General features: G+C 44.2%; 1 protein-coding gene across 1 annotated transcript in view; it reads right to left on the reverse strand.

Annotated features, from left to right (window-relative positions):
* The window catches only part of PKP1 (plakophilin 1), an 81,554-nt gene that overhangs the window by 35,371 nt on the left and 25,123 nt on the right, over positions 1–21,060 (reverse strand). The window contains exons 2-3 of the mRNA XM_053248149.1: positions 20,409–20,509; positions 4,543–4,982 (exon numbers count right to left, since the gene is read on the reverse strand). Of these exons, the coding sequence (XP_053104124.1) occupies positions 4,543–4,982; positions 20,409–20,509 (541 nt within the window). The remainder of the gene's footprint in view (positions 1–4,542; positions 4,983–20,408; positions 20,510–21,060) is intronic.

A 21,060-nucleotide genomic window follows, 5' to 3' on the forward strand; every position in this document is an offset into this window, starting at 1 on the left:
GTTGTGGTCTTTTCCAGATAAATGTAGTCTTTTTTTCAGAGCCCCGTGATGATTCAGGGTGCTCTGAAGGAAACCTATTCCTGGATAGGAAGGGTGCCTGGAATGGTCCCTCTAGTCTGAATTGACTTGGGTGGTGCCAGTGTCCCAGACCACTTCATGGCCACCATCAACAGCAATGCAATGTTCTATTGCTGGAGGCAGCAGTCTGGGTGCAGCGGCCACACAATGCAATGCACTGGTCCTCTTGTTGTGACTGCAGTCATGCAAAGACAGAACAAGTGTTTTGCATAGTTGTTTTAAAAAAAAGATGGCCACCAGCATGGCTGCTATTAAAAGCTCTTGACTGCTGCCACTTTGCTGCCCTATTGCCCTTTTACCATTAGGATGGTGGCAGCCGCTGTGGTGACATCAGAGGTGGGGGTATCCTCCAACACCCCTGCCGGCCTCCCAAATGACAGGCCAGGCGGCTGCAGTCCAGTTTGGGCCTCTGCACATGTGCAGAGGCTGGCACAAATCAAGTGGTGACACAAATGGCCTCTGCGCATGTGCAGAGGCCACTCTTAAGCCCTGAACCGGGCCGAGTGACCTGCCATTTGGGAGGCCAGCAGGGAAGCTGGAGGAGCCCCCGCCACCCATGTCGCCACTGACCCCGCCAGTGGGAAACGAAAGGTAAAGGCTTCCCTTTTTGCCGCCTCTCCCATTCTTAGGCTAGGGAATCCTCTTTACTTGTAAAGGGGAATCCTAGCCAGATTCTCTTTTAAAAGTATAACCCCGAGCTGGCCTGTGAGCTAGCTTGGCTGAAGCGGACTGGACTCGGTTCGGCCAAGCCCGGACTGGGCTGGGTCAGTTCAAATCTGGTCTGGATCTGAGTCGAATCAGCAAAACCAGTTCCATGTTTCCATGTTCCTGAATGCACAGTTCAGATTTCACTGATTTTTCTCATTTTTCAGCTGGATTCTGCTTTGTTGAGAGGACTAGGTGAATTTATTTGTCCCAGAAATCTCTCTGTCATGCTTGGCCTGCCTAGATCCTCTAAAGACCTCTAGGCAGGTTGTGGCTCAAACAGTAAGACTCAAACATTCCCTGCCATCTCTAAAATGAAGTTGTTGGCGATGGGTAGGGAAGATCTGGTTAGCATTATGTACAAACTATAGTTTGCACCAATGCTCTGAATGCTTCAGCGCTTGTCTGGTACATCCAAGGGTATGGTCCATGAAAACTAGAGTGCCTGTAAATAACACTGTTCTCCCTGGATGATTCCATGGGATGGTTGACTGATGGAAGATGAGAGACAGCCTCATCTATACCTGACAGAGGAGGCTAATATATACAATGGGATACCTACTAGGAATTTCCACAACACTTTGCAGATTCCGATATTTCATTACAAATATGCTGCCTAAGAAAAAACTTGGAAATTCAGTTCAAATTTGATTTTAGATAGAATCTGTATCCTAACCCTAACCCTAACCCTAACCCTATGAAAACCAACCCTCCCAAATGAAAACTAATTTAAAAAAATTGGACAGGTAGTACAAAGGGAAAACTATTAGCCCTTTCTCATGAGCAGTGAGAAAGAGCAAGAGGTTAGTGGGGAGGAAGCTTTAAAAAGCTTACTTCCCCATAGACAACCAAGGGCTCCCTCTTCAGTGGGTGGAGTGCCCGCTCAGACTATTACCAGCTGTGGCCGGTAGCTTGGAGGGTTGGGGTACTGGGATGCATCGCCCTGCCCCTCAGAGCTCCCATAATGCACTGTGCAAGTGCACAGTCTGCTAGTCATCACTTCAAGCAGCCACCACTAGCAGACGATCCCAAAAATGGGATCCCAGAAACGATCCCAGAAAAGCGCTCTCTTAACCTCATTATAGAGGCTGGCTTCAGAGATGGGTTTGCCACCGAGGTGTTGCCGGGATTGGGCCTGATCCCAGTAGTACACACGCGCAGGCAAAACTGGGCTGAGCATCCTTAGTGCAGGTTTTGCCTACACATGGGAATAGCTTCAATGGTTCAGCTACTCTTGGCCCTTTGAGGTTAAACCATCTGGTAGAGTGTTAACCTGAGGTGGACACATACCTTCAAGCATTCTTTTCTTTCAGAAAAATAGAATCTTCAGAATGAATTGACTGAGCAAAAATAAGTACTTCACCACCATCGATCGAAGTGGGCAAGTGAGCCTAATTCAAAAGTCAAGTCTATTGCTGAGTAGAACCACTTTTTGATAAAATCCCAGTTCTACAGTGGTGCAGAAATGTGCAAGTAAATGTAGTTCTAAAAAGGAGACAACTCCCTGACTAGAACCAGTTCTACTGGTGGGAAGGAAGACTCATCAGCCAGGCCCAGTGCTTCAAGACAGACAACTCCCATTTCTGAACAAGTTCTACAGAGTGAACCACACCCTCTCAGGAAGGATACTATGAAGGGGACCACTCCTGAGAGAGGTTTGGCAGAGGATAGTGCTTCCCACACTCTGTCCTGAAGGTGAATCTTCTCATCGACTGGAGCTGATCTTTAAACGACTACTTTTTAATAGCCTCAATCTGCAATAAGGTTTTTCTGTAACAACTAGAGCTTTTTTAGGGTGAAGGGTTTGGGGAGAGTGGCCAGTTAATGTTCCACAGAGCAGGCCATTTTCCTGGATTCCATGTCACAAAACCCCATGTTGACAACTAATTGAAGAATGCAATAATGTGTTGGCCACATACTGCGAAGCGAGCCACTGATCCAAGAGAGGGGTGCATTCACTGCTCCTGATCCTGCACTACTTCCAATGGTGGGGCTGCTCTGCAGCTACTAAGCAGTACATCATCACATTTCCAATGCTACCCCCATCATTCCAAATGGGTGTAACATCAGAGGTGTGATGACACACTCTTCCGTAGCCATGGAGCAGCCCCATCATCATAAGCAGCATAGGTGGGCTGCAAAGTGATTCAGAAAGCTGCAAGCGTGCCCCGCCCTTGGATCACGCCCCTCTCTTGGATTGGCAGCTCAGATTGCCAGCATAGTATGAGAGCCACAGATCTTAACTGCAAACATTTTGCCTTGTTGCTTTCAACATTAAAAGAATTACCCATTTGAACCTTTAGATCTTTATCTACAGTCTTTGCTCAGGAAGGACATCAGTGTAGACCTATTGAGCTGACATGTACATATTTGGCACTGTATGCTTGACTGCCAGTAGTATGACATATTTAAACATTCTGATCTGGGGCACCCCAGCACCCCCCAAGTGCAGTTATGAGGCTGCTGAAACCTCCATTCTTCTCTATGGAGAAAAACCTTAAAGCCACTTGTGGGGTGCTGGGGTGGCCCAGAGTGAGTGGTAGTCTAGTGCAAAGAGGGTGCCAGCCACCCCCATGGGTTGATAAACTATGGAGTACTGGGTTTTGTTGTTTCTGAAGTGTTCTGAGTGTAGATTCTTTGGTAGCATAGTAGATTTTCAATGACAAACCATGAATCCACTCTCATCTGCTAACCTTAAAGACACATAAACTTCAAAAATCACTTAAAAATCAGCCCTTTGCCCAATTCCTTTCAAATAATTCTGATAGCTTCCTTGCCCACCCTGGGAACTACCACCCACCACACTCCACTCTAGGACAAACCTCCCCTCTCTCCCCGCCCCCCAACGTGAAGCTATACATTTGCTGCAATCCTAATTATTCCCTATGAGGCATTCAAAAATACTTTAAAAATTCACCAATAATCAGAGGCGTGTCCTATTGCCTTGGGTTTTTGTGGGTGGTAGTCACCCCTGTCTGTCTATCACCCACCCCACTTTTGTGCCCCTAGGTGCTCCACAATAGGGGATATGGGCTGGTTTGTGTCCCATTATACTCATGAGAAAAATAATTGAAAATATTTCAAATATTCATAAAAAATCGTAGGAGTGTCTGATTGCTTCAGGGTTTGGGTTGTTGTTGGCACCCATGGGTGCTCCACAATAAGGAATAATGGGCTGGTTCAAGTCCCATTATACCCTATGAGAAAAAATAAAAATAAAATTCAAAAATTCATAAAAAATCGTATGAGTGTCCGATTGCTTTGGGGTTTGGGTGGCAGGTAACCATGGGTGCCAGATACCACCCTACCCACTTTTGGAGGTCCAAACCAGTTCTAACCAGTTCTAATCGAACCACCCCCTGGTTCGGTTCGAATTCGAACCTGCAGCTCGAACCTGATGGCTTTGATGAATTTGTACCTTCGAACCACCCCGGTTTGAATTCAAACCAGTTCACACATCCCTAGATATATGCAGGAGCCAGGATCTGCCCTTGACTATAGGCCTTGTCCCACCTATCTGAGAGCCCAACTGGCTTCTCAGGTGAGCCCCATCAAAATCCTGAGAAGAATGCCCCAATAAGACTCTCAAGTACTACACATGGATTTCACAATAGGCAGGATCTCTCCCCACCCCCCAATTAGGGTCTTGCAGACCAAAAGATGCTTGGATCTGTTTCTCATCATATGCTTAGCCATATCTCATTTTCTACTGAAGAATTAATCATGGGCAAAGCAGAGAAGGTCCACCTAGGAACTTACTTTGAGTTGGAATGATTGGAATGAGTATGCCCATAGAACATATCTTGCTTGCTGCTGGCCACGGGCTGGGAATAGACCACGTCTTGCTTGTTAGCAGAGGTGCAGGAGGGACTCCGGACTGGGATTCTTTTGTTTGTCCTGGTGGTGGTTGTAATTCCTTGCTGATTGTTGCAAGTACTGTAGAGGCTGTGGCGATTCAGGCTGGACTTTTGAGTCATTCGGCTTCCACTCTGGTTTCGCCTTAGAGTGCCCCGTGGAGGGTCACAGTAGAGGTCTGGCTCACTCCGGCTACTCTTCATAGTGTGCACAAACCCGTAATCACTGCCAGGACTGGTAGGACTGCAGATCTTGTTGTAGTTCCTGTTGCCCCAGCCTTCCATTTGACTGTAGGAGCTGTACCGTTTGCTTTCCCCATCTCTTTTAAGGGTCCCATTGTACATCTGATAGAGAGAAGAGAAAGAGTAGGAAAGAACATGACTAACCTTTCCAATTGGGTCTCCACCTGCTTTATAAAAGATAGAGGGCAGGCAGCAGCCAGGGGTTCCCAATCTTGCGCTCTCAGATTTTGTTGGACTACAGTTCTCATCATGTCCAGCCTGGTCAGCAGGAGCGTAACATTCATTAGGCAAAGGGAGACAGTTGTCTCCCAGCCCAGCTGCCTCAAGCCCCCCCCCCGGAGGCCAGTCTCCCATGGCACATGGCAGGGTAGGGCATGCATACCCCGCAGTGCCCACCTGATCTGCAGCTGGCCCAGGGGCTGCACAATGGCCAGTGGCTTCAGTGTGGCGAGGATGCAATGGGAGGGGGCTTTCCCTGCCTTTAAAAGGTAAGAACTGACCCGCTGTGCCTGCGCACCCTTTCACTTCCAGACCAGGCGGGGGTCGGGTGGGGTGGGTCAGCAGCCGCCTGCCTGCCTGCCACATGTGTGCTGTGAGCAACAGGAGAAGCAGGCAGGCTGAGGCGCAGGAAGCTAGGCAGCCATGATGTTGGTGGTGCCAGTGGGGGGCATTGCAAAGGAAAAAAAGAACTTGAAGGATCCGGAAGAGATGGATCTTGGCCTGTCAGAACTTCAAAATTTAAATTTTAATTAAATTCATTTTAAGTAATTTCACTCTGATTTTAATTAATTTAATTAATTAATTAACTGACATTAAGTGTTACTTTAATAATCCCCTGCTAACTTGGCAAAGAGGCACCTTTTAACATGGTGATTCTCTTTATTTAGCAGGGGGAGGGTAATTGGCCCTATCTACCCCCAGCATAGTACTTCCAGTGACTGTTGCTGGCGTCTCTCTTATTTTTCTTTTTAGATTGTGAGCCCTTTGGGGACAGGGATCCATCTTATTTATGTATTATTTCTCTGTGTAAACCACCCTGAGCCATTTTTGGAAGGGTGGTATAGAAATTGAATGAATGAATGAATGAATGAATGATCAGCACCCTAAAAATTGACCTCGGCCCCCACAAGCCAAGTCACGGTTGGTTTTGGCCCACCAGGGCATTTGAGTTGTGCATCCCTGGTGTGTGTGTGTGTGTGTGTGTGTGTGTGTGTGTGTGTGTGTGTGTGTGTCAGCGAGGGGCCCATTTTAAAGTCTTGTCTCTGGGCCCACTCCAACCTTGGTACACCCCAGCTGGTCACTCTCAGAAGCTGAAGGCCTTTGTGGCTGGGGATATTGGGAGTTGTAGTCCAACCATATCTAGGGACCCAGTCCCTGCCCTGAGGTACTGGGCCCAATGAATTAATATTCAGCCCATTTACTTTGATGGGAACAGTAAATGTTCATGACTTCTGTAATAAGCTATACAAGCCGACCCCGCACAGAGCATCTGTGCGCTCTTTGGGGCCGGCTACCTCTCTCTCTCCACCCCCCGTCTCTGGCGGGGCCGAGTGTGGCCGCTGCGGCTGCCGCTGCCAGCGGGCCGAGTCCCCCCGCTGCCGCCGCCGCCGCCAGTGGGCCGAGTCCCCCCACTGCCACCACCACCGCCAGTGGGCCGAGTGGGGCCGCCATGGCCGCCAGCGGGCCGAGTCCCCCCACCACCACTGCCGCCACCAGCGGGCCGAGTGCCACCTTAACATCCACGGCTGGGCCAGGCGTTAATTCTCCTGGGTGTGCCAGCCAATCAGGCGCCCCTGCAGCCCAGCCAAACAGCTGGGCTGCCGGGACGCATTTTTCCTGGGGACACCCAGGAGAGAGAGAGAGAGAGAGAGAGATTCATATTCATTGGGAGAAGCAAGTCAGCATCTCTCAGGATTTGTAATTATTAACCACTTTACACATTAATATGTATTCAATTTATTTCCCTTTTTTAATCACAAGGGCAGAGGACATATATCAAAAACGGTAAGTAAAATAGAGAATTGCAGAATTCTTTGACAGAAGGGAGCATATTGACAGATAGGACAAAGGAGCAAAAATTAAACAAAACAGTCTTTAACTCTCTAGAGTTCATATACTTTTATATCTATTTTAGCTACAGGAATGAAACATTTTCCCAAATGAAACAAATTTGTATTTAATTATATCATATTCACTGAAGTTCAGTGCAGCCAGCATTCCAAGAACCTTCTAGTAAATTCTCACTGTTACACCCCCTCCGTTTAGAAATCTGGATTTTGGAAGACATCCAGACATGGGGCTGATCTTGACCTACCATCTAAATATGCAGAACCTTAAAAAAAAATAGAATACTGCATTATGATCCTCTATGAGGAGATTGTAAACATTTACCCCTGTACCTGGGGTGGAGAAAACTGAACACATTTGTAATCAGGATTCCTTATTTTCCTTTAATGCTACCAGTGTTGATCTGAAGTTCAGAAACTGAGTGCCATCATTTTAACAAGAATGTGCATGTGTGTAACCAAACTAGACATGCAGGATAATCCTATGTATATTGACACAGACAACCTCACTTGGATTACTGTGTCCAGTTCTGGATACTGCATTTTAAGAAGAACATGGATAAACAGGAATAGGTCCAGAGGGCAACAAAGATGAACATAGGAAGCTGCCTTATACCAAGTCGGTCCATCTAGCTTAGTAGTGTCTACGTACTGGCAACGGTTTCTCCAAGGTTGCAGGCAGGAGTCTCTCTCAACACTATCTTGGAGATTCCAGGGAGGGAATTTGGAACCTTCTGCATGCAAGCATGAAGATCCTCTTTCCAGAGCGGCCCCACCCCGCTAAGGAGAATATCATACAGTGCTCACATGTAGTCTTTCATTCATATGTAACGAGAGCAGACCTTGCTTAGCAAAGGGGACAAATTATGTTTGCTATCAAAGACCAACTCTCCTCCCATTAGAGCTCTGCAAACCAAGTTCTTTTAGGAATGGTTTAGAGAGCTGGGTATGTTTTAGAGATTTGCATGAATTGGATTTTGCAATTTGATTCAAGCTTGGCCGGCTTTTTCGATGAATCAGGCTCAAATAACTTGAATCGATCTGAGTTATTTCAGTGCCATTTTTTTTCCAGAGAGAGCTGGTCTACCAGTTGGGGGTGTGGGCAGACCAGCCCTAGACTTAGCACATTGGCCCGCCTCGGAGGACTAGTCTAGTTCTAAGTACAGTGTGGAGGGGCTGGTCTACCTGCCAACCCCAATTGGTAGACCAGCTCTCCTTGGAAAAAATGGTCCTTGAATCACTCAAATTGATTTGAGTCAAATCAGTGTCAATTCAATTCAATAATTCAGTCAGGGAGAGGGAGTTCAGCCTGTTCTTGATGGGGTAGAACCTCCATTGAAAGAGCAGTTTGGAGGTCCTCCTTGACCTGGCTTTGTTCCTGGATGGCCAGGTGGTGGCTATGGCTAGGTGTGCCCTTGCACAGTTTTGTCTAGTGTACCAGCCGTGATTCTTTCTTGAGCATGTAGATCTGGCTACTGACACCCACACATTGGTCACATTGTGCTTGGAGAACTGCAGGATACTGTATCTAGGCCTGCCCCTGAAAAGTAATTGGAAGCTATAGATGGGCAGAAAGCAGCAGCTATGTTAATACCTGGGATTGCATGATGTGATCATACTATCCCTATTTTGAAAGAGCTGCACTAGCTGCCAAACCCCACTTCTCAGTCCCATTTAAGATGCTGGTTTCAACTTTTAAAACCCTAAATGACTCGGGCCTGTCCAGCACCAGCACAGTATTTCTGCAGTGGCTGTTGCTGATATCTATCTTATGTTTCTTTCTTAGATTGTGAGTCCTTTGGGGACAGGGATCCATCTTTCTTATATATTATTTCTCTATGTAAAACTGCTTTGGGAACTTTTGTTGAAAAGCTATATATAAAAATATCCGTAGCCGTAGTCATAGTAGTAAAGCCCTTGATATTTGAACATCATCTACTCCCAGATGAATCTGCCTGCCCAGGAAGTTATTTTGGGGCAGGGTGCTATTCTGCCTGCTGAGACTGGTGAATATTTGATTGTCATGCATGCAGCACAGGGCCTTCTCAGGCATTGCCCCTACTTATGGAATGCTCTCTTCCTGCACTGATGGGTGAAGACTCTACTTTTCACCCAAGCGGTGTTGTTCTGCTTTGTTCTATACTGTGTTTTTATATGAAGTATTATGTTGCACACAACTTTGAGGATGATGCAAAAAGTGGTATATAAATCTAAAACTAAATAATATAAATACAAAAATATAAATGACAGCAGAGCAAATTTAAATTGATATCTATCTAGATCTATATAAATTTCCTCTACTGTCTTTTAACATGATTAAGATTCAGTTGGTTGTCTGAGATTCACCACTATTAGGAATATTTTTTTTAAAATTACAATTCATATTTCACTCTTCCAAACCCAGGGAGAAAATTGCAGACTAAAGGGTTCTGCACTTTCTCATTCCTGTTAACTTGATCTTTATTTTATCAAAAGGTATGGTTCCTCTCTATTTTTCTGAGAGCCCAGCTGCTCTCTGACACTGCATATCAGATTCAAAAAAGGTGAAGAGCAAAAATGAGTTTATGACTTTAACATGCAGAGCAGAAAAGATGATTGAAGATAAATGCTTATTTGTTGTTTTTTAAACACCCAGAATTCTCAGAGGAAATGAGACACAGAACCTTGAAAGTCAGGGAGCTCCAAGGTATCAAGGCAAGCGAGTATAGCAAAATTCATATAGTTTTGTTTATGAGCTTCTTTTCACACAAAAGAAGCTGTTTTGCACATGTCTGCAGGAGACATCTTGTATATTTCGCCACACCCAAGCCACACATGCACTGACTTGCTGCTTGTGTATGAGAAAGGTGCCTTCCCAAAGCTAATAACTTGGCATTCACTATTCCCAAGCATTGGGAGGAGGAACATGTTAACAGCTCAACAGCAAGGAAACATGGTCTTTCATTTCAAAATGTAGGAAAAGAGAGAGAGACAGAGGGACCAGGATAATCCCTTCTCATAAATACATAGAAACAAACACACATCTTTGTGCACACCTTTGTTATTGTTTGTTCTCTTTCCAGACACTTGATGTGAATGAACGCAAAGAAAACAGAAGCCTCGTATAAATAATACGTTACGTCTTTAATGAAAACATAATAGCTTTGTTTGCAATAATGCCCCAGGGATCTAACATCTCTGCCAGTTTGTTCTCTTGATTGTTCCTTTCTGCTAGAATGAAATTCTTACAGAAGCACAGTCAAAATAAACTAAGGCCTAGCACATTGTTTTTGCTTAACCTCAGCCACTCAGCTTCGATCAGCCAATGGCCAATACTGGAGCAGTGTTCAGGAGGCAGAATCTGCCTGTTGGTTTCAGAATTGAGCACAAAACCAGAAGTCCAGGAAGTAGAGCTGAAGCTATATAGATACACACACGACCTTTTGCATAATTTGGTACAACAGCCCTCAGGGTATCACTCAGACAGACCATGCCAACAGGGCTGGCCCTGGGAGTTCCCCAGTCTTAGGCATAGTACCAGCCCAGAAATTGGCACAATAGCCCTGTCATTTTGGGGCAAAGAGGCACCTTTTAAAGTGGTAGCTTTCTTATACTTAGCTTAGGGACATCACCTGTCCCTATTCAGCCTGGCATAGTGTCTCTCCAGTGGCTGTTGCTGCTCGCTCGCTCTCTCTCTCTCTCTCTCTCTCTCTCTCTCGCTCTCTCCCTTTTGAAACAATGAATCATTTTCTTATATATTTGCTATGTAAACTGCAGGGGCATAGCTACAATCAAACAAGGCAGGGACAAATGCTCCTGGGTCCCTGAGGGAGAGGGGCCCACCAGTTGAGTGACAGCTTGCTCTTTGCTTCCATTAATAAATTGGGGGTGGAAGGGGCCCAACCTCATTTTTTTGTTGCAGGGCCCACTCCAATCTTGCTACACCCCAGTAAACAGCTTTGAGAACTTTTTTTTGTTGAAAAGCAGTGTATAAATATTTATAACAATCATAGCAATAATAATTTGCATGTGAGAACCTTTGCATCAATTCATCCGGTACTGCAAAAACAAAAACAAAACAAAAATCCACACTGAGGTTCCCTGAATGTGTTGAACTCCCTTTGTGGTGGTAATGCTGGTTACACAACTGGCATCTTCCCTAGTGGCACTGGTGCTGCTTCTAAGTCCACAGAAGCAGAGCAGCAATACCTGCCTGTTGCCATTAACATTGCGTATCATGTCAGTTATTGTTGTTATTATTATTACGGCCAATAATAATGGCCAAGCAGCCTGAGAGGTGTGGTAGAAAATGTGTAGGGGGCATGGCCATGCAATCTGGAAGGCATGGTGTGCACAGTTCTGACTACAAGCATGACACAAATGGAAAGCAGGTAAGACATTATTCCATATTACCCAAGCAGATGAGCCAAGCCTATACCCATTAACTTTAGAGGTGGGATAAACTTCAGACAACCAATTCCCATACAAAGGATTAATGCCCAAGCTCCCCACCCATGCTTACACATTGCTGAAGACTGGATTCTACCTGCTAAATGTTGTGTCTTATCTAGTGTTTTAGTGCTGTGCACCCATTCATGTCCTAAAACAGCGGTCTTCATTATTTTTCAAATGGGGGTGGCTTTGGGAAAGCATGTGAGAGCCATTTCCCACTGTGTTGACCACTGCACAGTAAAATGCTGCAAAGGCCCTCGAGAGAGGGCACCATCTCCTAAGAGCTCTATGGGGAAAGCACTGCACAAGGCTATCCTTCCCAGCACTCAGTGCACATTGGGGCTCCATTTCCCTTAAAGGAGCACCACCAATGGTGGACAAAGCACAGCACTGCATGGTAGAAATGGTTGCTTCCACATAGTGGCAGGTGGTCTGTGCAGAGTATTCAGCTTTGGCCAAAGTTTTGCAAAAGCCCTATAAACAATTAGTCAAGGAGCTACACATTAGCCAAATCCACATGAAATGCATGAACTGTGGGTCCAATGGACCTGCTGTTCTGCACACCCACTCCCCTTGCTCTCCCATTTGAATTTGGTCATTGAGGAAGGCTGCCTCTTTGCGGTCAGTGAGACTGCAGAGAGTTGGGGGAGCTGGCTATGCAGGCTTCCTTGTTGACAGAAGGATAGCCCACACAGCCAATCAGGCCCGAGTGAGGGAGAAGCTTCCTCCCTCAACTCCGGTTCCATGGGGCCAAAACTACGGTGCCAGAGTTCAGATGTAAAGCTTGTGCTGCAAATCCGGAGTGAAAGGTGGCAAAACTCCACTCTGAGCAAAGGTTCAGAGGAGTTTGGGGAGGGAAATTGCAGGTCCCTTTTCACCCTTAACTCTGGTTTCTGGAATTTGGACGTGTGGCTTCGGAAACTGGATGTGAGGGGACCTCCAGTTTCCTATTATGTCTGAATTTGGCCTTAAAGTTGATAGGAGTTGCCTCTGGCTCCCAGGTCTTACAGTAAAGAGCACTGCACTAGAGACATGATGTATCCATCTACCCACTTGGAGATTTAATTTCTAGAGGCTGTTGGTAGGGAATGGAATCCTGACAAATGACAACTCATGTCAAAAAAATACTGAATAAGGCATCCCCAAGAGGCAAAAGTAGGGGTGGTGGAGGGAAGAGAGTGACTTACCAGGAAGAGATTCCAGAAAACAGGGGCTGTTCCTGGTAAATCTGGAATAATGGAGCCTATGCAATTTGTGATTCACCAAGCCAGCTACAGCCCACCTCCTGTTTTTGCATCATTAATCAGGTCTCTCAACACCCTTATGCAATAAGTATATAGTTATTATTGCAATTTTTCATATGCCCAGAGTGATTCACATAGCAGTTAAATGACATAATAATATATTTAGAACTTTTATGGCTTTTAAAAAGAATGTGTGGTTCACTTTGTAGAAGTGAACCAGTATTATTATCCACATTATACAGCTGAAGAATGCAAAGTACAGTGATAACTTGTACGATTGAATGGGTCAAGAGGAGAGATGAAGACTGAATTCAGCTCTGGATCCAGAAGCTCATCTATAATAAGATGGGTGTTCTAGCAAAGCAATCATTTATAAGAAAGTTCTGATCATTATTATTTTTTAAAACTGGTGGTTTATGTGTTTCCAGAGCAGCAGATGGTGTGGACTCAAAGTCTGCACAAACATGTTGAGAGGGAGTGTCTCTTAGGCTGGAGGGGAAAGCCATGGCAATGAAATATGATGGTATACCACCCTAACTGATGTATGGTGCACACCCTTGATCCTGTTTGCAAAATGAATTCACTCCAGTCTGTTAAACATACAACTGGAGAAAGGGAAACTTGCAAAACCAGCACAATACCTTGTTCCGTATTCGCCTTTGAAATGTCCCTTTCCTTCTCTGTTCTATATTTTTCTTTGATACTTTTCCATTTCTTTTCTTACTAAATGCAAAGCAGGCAAAGCATCAACAAGTAATATATGCTTATCTTTTCTAGGCTGACTGAATATGCAGTGGGCCCTTCAAGTGGTCCACTTGCATGTGAATCTGACAGCAAAAGGTTGAAAAAACCCTATTGCTTCAGATGAGAGAACACTGGCAATCTTTTATCTACCTGTACCTTTAGACTAAATTTAGACTGAATTTAGTGTAAATTCAGAAGCAATTGTCTGTACATACTTGAATCAAATAAAGCTCTTTTCCCTTGTAATGACATGTATATAAACAGCGGTGAAGTGCCACAGGGATGGGCAGGAATGTAGTCCTGGTACTTTTCCTCCTCCAGGGTCTAGCAGGAATGCAAAGCCCCTGGCAAAGCCCTCATGGAAATGATGTGCTGCTCTTGCTATTCCAACTATTTATTACCTCCTGTCTTGGGAACATAGGAAACTGCCTTATACTGAGTCAGACCATTGGTCCATCTAGCTCAGTATTGTCTACACTGGGTGGCAGAGGCTCTCGATGGTTTCAGGCAGAAGTCTCCCAGCCTTTTCTGGAGATGTTGCCAGGGAGTGAACCCAGGACCATTGGTGTACAAGTCCTGTGGTGGACTAGTATCAGGACATCCTAAAACAAATGACAGAGAATGCCTACTGAAATGCACTGGTTTCTTCCAAATGGCCATGGAATGAATTGAATTTTGGAATGGCCAATGGCCATTGGGAAATTCCATGCATTCCTATAGCCATTTGGAAGGAATTGATGCCCAGGGAAGGTGGAATTATCTTTTGCGGGGAGGTAAGCTCTTTAGGGAGAGGATAGCTGGTAGGAGAGGAGAGCTGGTCTTGTGGTAGCAAGCATGACTTGTCCCCTTAGTTAAGTAGGGTCCACCCTGGTTCCATATGAATAGGAGACTTGATGTATGTATGAGCACTGTAAGATATTCCCCTCAGGGGATGGAGCTGCTCTGGGAAGAACAGAAGGTTTCAAGTTCCCTCCCTGGCAGCATCTCCAAGATAGGGCTGAGAGAGAGTCCTGCCTGCAACCTTGGACAAGCCGCTGCCAGTCTGTGAAGACAATACTGAGCATGATGGACCAATGGTCTGACTCAGTATATAGCAGCTTCCTATGTTCCCCACAAACCCTGTAGCCCTTTCTCACTGCTTGCGAAAAAGGGCTCAGTGAGTGACTTGATGTGCAATCCTAATGGCAATCATAGGACTTAAGGTGCTGTTACTGTGGACTCAGAAGCAGCAGTGCCACTGTAGAGAACCGGCAGTTGTTCTAGCAGTGTTACCAAAGGGCTTTCCCATTTGCAATAACAGACAGACATACGGTAACCCTGCTATCACAACTGCCAGTGCCGATCCTCTACAACCGCTCTGCTGCTTCTGGGTCCACAGCAGCAGCACTGCTAGTCCCACCACTGCCATTAGAATAGTGCATCATGACAACCACTATTCCACCCCCCACCCCATATTCTTTTTTAAAGGTATAATTAATTATGCATCTTATATGGCTGTTGCTGGTGTCTATCTTGTGTTTCATTTTAGATTGTGAGCCCTTTGGAGACAGGGTTCCATTTTATTTATTTATTATTTCTCTGTGTAAATCGCCCTGAGCCATTTTTGGAAGGGCAGTATAGAAATCTAATAAAATAAATAAATAAATAAATATTTATATACTGCCTGGTATGTGTATCTCTAGGTGGTGTACACAATTTAAAACACAAGAAATAGAAAACTGAGTAAAAACAATTAAATCAATTTCACAGGATTAAAAAATTAAAACAATTTCATGGAATAAAAACAAACAAACAGTTTAAAATCAATTTCAGTTAGAAGCCTGAGAAAACAGGTGTGTCTTGAGGGTCTTCCTAAAAGCAAACAGAGATGAAAATGCTCTTATTTTGACAGGGAGCATATTCCAAAGCCCCAGCACAGCCACAGAGAAGGCCCAGTCCCAAGTTGCCACCAAGCCAGTGGAAACCATAACCGGTTCTCTCCAGATGATCTTAATAGGCGGCAGGGTTCATGACAAAAAAAGCACTTTCTTATGTACCCTGGACCTAAGCCATTGAGGGCTTTACAGGTAATAACCAACACTTTGGTTATTACCAGTATTTTTGTGTTAGAAAGTGGCATATAAATACTAGTAATAGTATTTACCTTCATGGACACTGATGAATTATTTTATGCTCAGTTCTCTCACCAAGCGTTTTTATGTTTTTAATAGACATTTTAAATAATGCTTAAAAACTAAGCAGTTGAGAGGATGTGGGTGTAGAGGTGGGTGTGGCTGCGGTCTACATACCATCTCCCTTACCCAGATCCCTTTCAGGGAATTGGTCTATACTGAAAGTGTGTATCTAAGTCTAGGGACCAGGAATAGACTGGGACGTCTATTGGTGTACTGATCACCCTGCTGCCCAACAGAGTCCCTAACTGAGCTGACAGATCTGGTTGTGGAGTTGGCATTGGAGTTACCCAGGTTGTTGTTGGTGGGGGACTTCAATGTTCATTTTGGGACTGGGTTGTCGGGAGCAGCTCAGGAGTTTATAGTGGCCATAAGTTCACAAAGTGGTTTACACAGAAAAAGAAATAAGAAATAAGATTCCTTGTCCCAAAAGGGCTCACAAAAAAGAAGCACAAGGTAAACACCAGCAACAACCACTGCAAAATGCTGTGTTGGGGTTAATAATTCAGCATGGGCTGAATTATTGACCTGATTCCAGAGGGAGTTATTCTCCTCCTGCTAAATATAAGAATCACCATTACAAAGGTGTCTCTTTGCCCAATTAGCAGGGGTATCTATATTTTACGAGGGCTGGAGATAACATGTGAAGAACACTCATACATGGTCTCTTCTACTGACTACTGCATTTTTCACTAGCCGTTCCTCCAGATGAAGGAATATGTCAAATATCTGCCCCTATACCCCTCCCTGGGATAGTCATATATAGACTGTGTCATCATGAGCTGGGTGCCAGCTTCATCAGAGTGAAGTAGACTCAAGATAAATAGCTGTATTTGCACTGGAAGGAAATTGGTATTTAGAAAACTATTTTTATGTGCTGTACTTGGTTCAGCTCCAAGTCAGTTGAAATAAGTGCAGCAGATGACGATATGGATATGAACAATAACAGAATGATTATAAAACACACCTAGACGCTTTGGTCAATGTACAGCCACTTAACCACCCTGGGAACATAATGAGGCTATTCTCATGATGAGAGAAAACCAGGCTAAAGGAGCCCAGCCTGGTTTTCTTCCATCGTGAGAACCACTGAGCTCGCAGGTGAGCCCAGTGGTTCTTTGGCAGCTAGTCTGCCAAATAAGCCCTTCCCTTAAATGGGGTTTGTGGAGTGAGCACTCCGCTAACCCTGTTTTCCCGGTCATGAGTTGCCATGGCATGGCAACTCATGAGGCGACCCCTGCTGGGAGGCTAAAAAGAGCCTCACTGTGTTGGGGGGCTTCCCAGGATGTCCTGTGCACTTGTGCGGGGCATCCTGAGACTTCTGGGGGCCAGGCAGCCCCTGATCCCTGCCGCCCCTACCAGCTCCATGACAGAGCCAATAGTCATGTGGGCAGCCGATCTGCCCTCCCAGCAATGATCAGCTGCTTGTCTGCAGGGAGAGTGGGCTAAGCCTCCTCTCCCTGCAGAACCCTTCTATGTGTCTGGAAGTTGTCTTTCAGCCTAACTTACCACACAAAGTTGTGAGACTAAATGGGATGGTCCCATGCATAATGCCCCCTGTGCACCTTGAAGGAAGAATGGTATTAAAATATAACAGGGCTGAGCACGGGCTGAATTATTGACCTGATTCCAGTAATGATCCAGGCTATTTTTGCATCATGTGCATGATGCAAGGATGGTTTGGGTTGCATCGGGCCCATAATTGGTATTGGCTCAGTGCATTAATATTAATACAAATATTGGCTCGACACAACAATAATAATAGAAAACAAAGTTGATTACAAACGTTTATAAAATGTGAAATCTACAGGGAGACCAGCTATATAAAAAATGGGACTATACTCTGCTACAGCCATTGCCCCAAGAAGTGGCAGAATTTGACAGAGAGGTCTTTTATTACATGGAGACCAGGGAGATGTAGGAAGGACAAGTGGATTAACCATAATTTACTTCTATGTATCTGGCCTTGAGGCAAATAATACTATTAAAATTTTCTATGATACTTGTTTATTATTATGTATTATTATTTATTTAACAATGTTGATAGATTACTATTTATTAAAAAAATAGTGCCATTTACACTGTTAAAGACAATAATAAACACTAATTGAATGTGTTTCTACTCTGGAATGCGCTCAGAGGATGCTATTCGCTCCTCCGTCTCCATTACAATTTTTATTATTTTTTTACCCAGGCTTTTATATGATTGTCTCTACTGCTGCTTCTTTGTATTTTGTATGGTTATTTTATGCTTGTATTTCAAATCATTTTAGTCAGGATGATGATGATAATTAATTCGATTAATATACCACTCTTCCAAAAATGGCTCAGGGAGGTTTACCTAGAGAAATAACAAATAAATAAGATGGCTCCCTGTCCCCAAAGGGCTCACAACCTAAAAAGTAACACAAGATAGACACCAGCAACAGTCACTGGAGGTACTGTGCTGGTGGTGGATAGGGCCAGTTACTCTCTCCCTGCTAAATAAAGAGGACCACCACATTAAAAGGTGCCTCTTTGCCAAGTTAGCAGGGGTTTCTATGTTTTTTATATTGTAGCTTATATTTTAATTGTGTATTTTTAATCGTCTTGTTTTAATTTTTGTGTGAACCGCCTTGGGATTGTTTTAATGAAAGGCAGCATATAAATGTAACAATAAACAAACAAACAGATTCCTACAGTAACATAAACTCAGAAAGACAAAAGCCAAAGGTAGCAATGAAACAGCATTGCAAGACTCAATATCAGGCAGAGCAGAACAGCTATTAAACTGTGTATTCTTCTGCTGCAAGATAATTTGTAGTGTATTTAGTGATGGATTGGTACATAAATTGTTAGCAGGACTATACTTTCTAGAGTGGATATACATTTTATAGATTTGCAAGTCACCTTGAGAATGGAGAGGCAGGGTAAGGATAAACATATACATATTTTGGTTGCCTATAACAAATGCGTGGCTGACATCCATACTACAGAAGGGGATGCATGCCAGGAAGATCCACTCATGCTGTGGAAGCCTCCCAGGGCCCCACAGCACAGAGCGCAGTGCACAGACGGTGGGGGCACAAATTTTGGAACGCTTAGTTTCCTCTGGAAATGCCCTATGCAACACAAAAATATGTTCCCGAGGGCTGCACAACTCTAAGGAACTTATTTTTGAGTAGTACAGGGCATTTCCAGGAGCTTTCCCAGACAGCAGGCTTTACCATGGGTTTACTGTGAGACTTTCCTGTGAGTTCAAGTTTGCCCAAAAAACCTGATGCAAAAAATGATTATTATTTTTTTACCCTGGACATAAATCGAGCTAAGCTCCAGTATGCAGCAAAAAACCCAGATCATGTATGGAGTGCGTTCTGATATATCGCATGGACTTTGGAGTAAACCTGGCCAATATGTGAATGTACACACCCACCCTCCCAAAGTAAAGTCACCATGTGGGAAAGCTCCAGGAGGAGTAAGGATTGCCAACAACCACTCTCCACTTCTTCACACTCTGTGCTGTGCAGCTAAGAAAAGCCCTCCACGGCAAGGATGCATCTACCTGGTGCACATCTGCGTCCTTAGTTAGGCTGTCAGCCAATATATTTAGGAGAAGAATATTTTTTAAATGTTAACCTTGCCATTTTGTGAAGAGCCACAGCAAACAGCAGCTTTATGCCCTCCTCCACTGGGTCATGGGAAACTCATACAGAAATGGATTTAACCCCCCCCCCCAAATGTTCGATTAAGATTTTTGTGTCCCACCTCCTTTATAACTTGCACAGGATGTCTGTTCTCTCATTTTTGCTTGCATCCATCTGACTGTAGCATCGCCTCCTGCTTTGGGTTTATATAGTATATTACTAGGCGTGTACTCTGCAATGAGTAGCCTTCGACTCAGCCTGCATCCTTTACAAAAGATTTAACATGCTTCAGCAGTAATAATCCCCATGACTAATTAATGAAATATTTCTAAAGAAACAAGGAGACTAGAAGTTGGCTGTGTGTGCATATATGCGAGCGCAAGGTTAGCAAGTTTAGTATCTCTAGAAACTAAAGAGCACAGTTTCACTCACAAATGTCTCATTTCTGTATAGGAGCTCAAATGAAGGAGGGGCACAAAAACAAACTTGGGAGGAGACACTAATTCTCATGTGCCTACAGAGAACTTTAATTCAACTTGCTGCAGGTCTTTTGGTACCTGAATCAAGAGATTTACTGTGACAAAGAACCCACTTCAGCAGTCGGTCAACTTTGGTGGTCAAACCCAAGTATAGGCATCATGTCAGCTTCCTTTCCCATGCTGGTAAGATATGCAAAAGGCATGTCTTACACCATCTGCCTTTGGATTTATTTATGTACAAATTCTACTGTTGCTGGGAAGGGAAGAGCTAAGAAAATATTATGAATGGACATCAACAGCCCAAAAAGAAACAGGCTCTGTAACAAGTTCCATTAGTGAGACTGATGGAAAAATTGCTCTTCAACCAAAGGGCAAATATTTAAAGCTTTTCAGTTTCCTGTTATTCATCTCTTCTTTTTGTTGTTTAAGTGAATTCCAAGTTAATATGGATAGAGCTGGTCTGTAAATCTGTCAGTTCAGTCACATAAGAACATGGGGAAATGTTGTATCACATAATCTAAGAGATTCAGAGTAGGTAATTAAGATTGTAAGATTGTCCCAGATAGGGATCTGGGACAATCAGTTGGGATCTGTGACACACCAAATGGTTTAACAACATCATCTTGTTCTGTTTCAAAGGCTTCTGTCTTCCCAACAGAGAAAACATTTCTCTTGCGTTATTATTTTTTTAATTGGGTGCTTTCTAACAGAAGAATGTCCCCACCACTTTCTTCCCAAGAGCATCCTATGGCTCTTAGAGAAATCCTTACCCCATGGCCCCAGTTGTTGCTTCCAGTGTTGGCTTTGGCATAGTAGCTACCACGGGCCGTTCCATAGCTGTAGCCATCAGACAGACCATCATACATGGAACCTGCAAGCAGAGCAACAGATTTAATTGTGAGAAGGTGTGATGAGTTCCAAACTCCAGTTCAAGTTACTGTAGGAATAAACATGGAGTCCTTTGCTCTTTCAGGTAAATATATTTCCCCCATGTTTGACCAAGATAAAAACAAACAATTGACTCAATGAAAAACAAGGAGAGGTTAGCCATTTCCCACATGGATAGGGTTCCATTAAGTAGGAAACCCTACCTTTGCCCCATAGTTCAAGCACTCATCATATGCTGGATGATGAGGGCCAAACGTCATCATCATCATCATCATCATCATCATCAACTCCAAGTGAGATTTCTCATACCAGTTTCTATAATGTAAAATCAATTTTTTCCATGTTTCTGGCTGGAGGATGTGATCCCAGGCCATAGGTATCCCCTCTGGACCCCTCACAATAGGTTCACTTGTACCCTTCATTTGTGATCCTGTTTATGAGTAACACCTAAAGTCCAATAGCTTCTACTGTGCAGTATGAGCAAAGATGATAGGATTAGCCCCTAACTTTGTGGACATTGGTCCCAGGCAGAAT

Source organism: Hemicordylus capensis, chromosome 4 (assembly GCF_027244095.1).
Source record: "Hemicordylus capensis ecotype Gifberg chromosome 4, rHemCap1.1.pri, whole genome shotgun sequence".
Classification (NCBI taxonomy): domain Eukaryota; kingdom Metazoa; phylum Chordata; class Lepidosauria; order Squamata; family Cordylidae; genus Hemicordylus; species Hemicordylus capensis.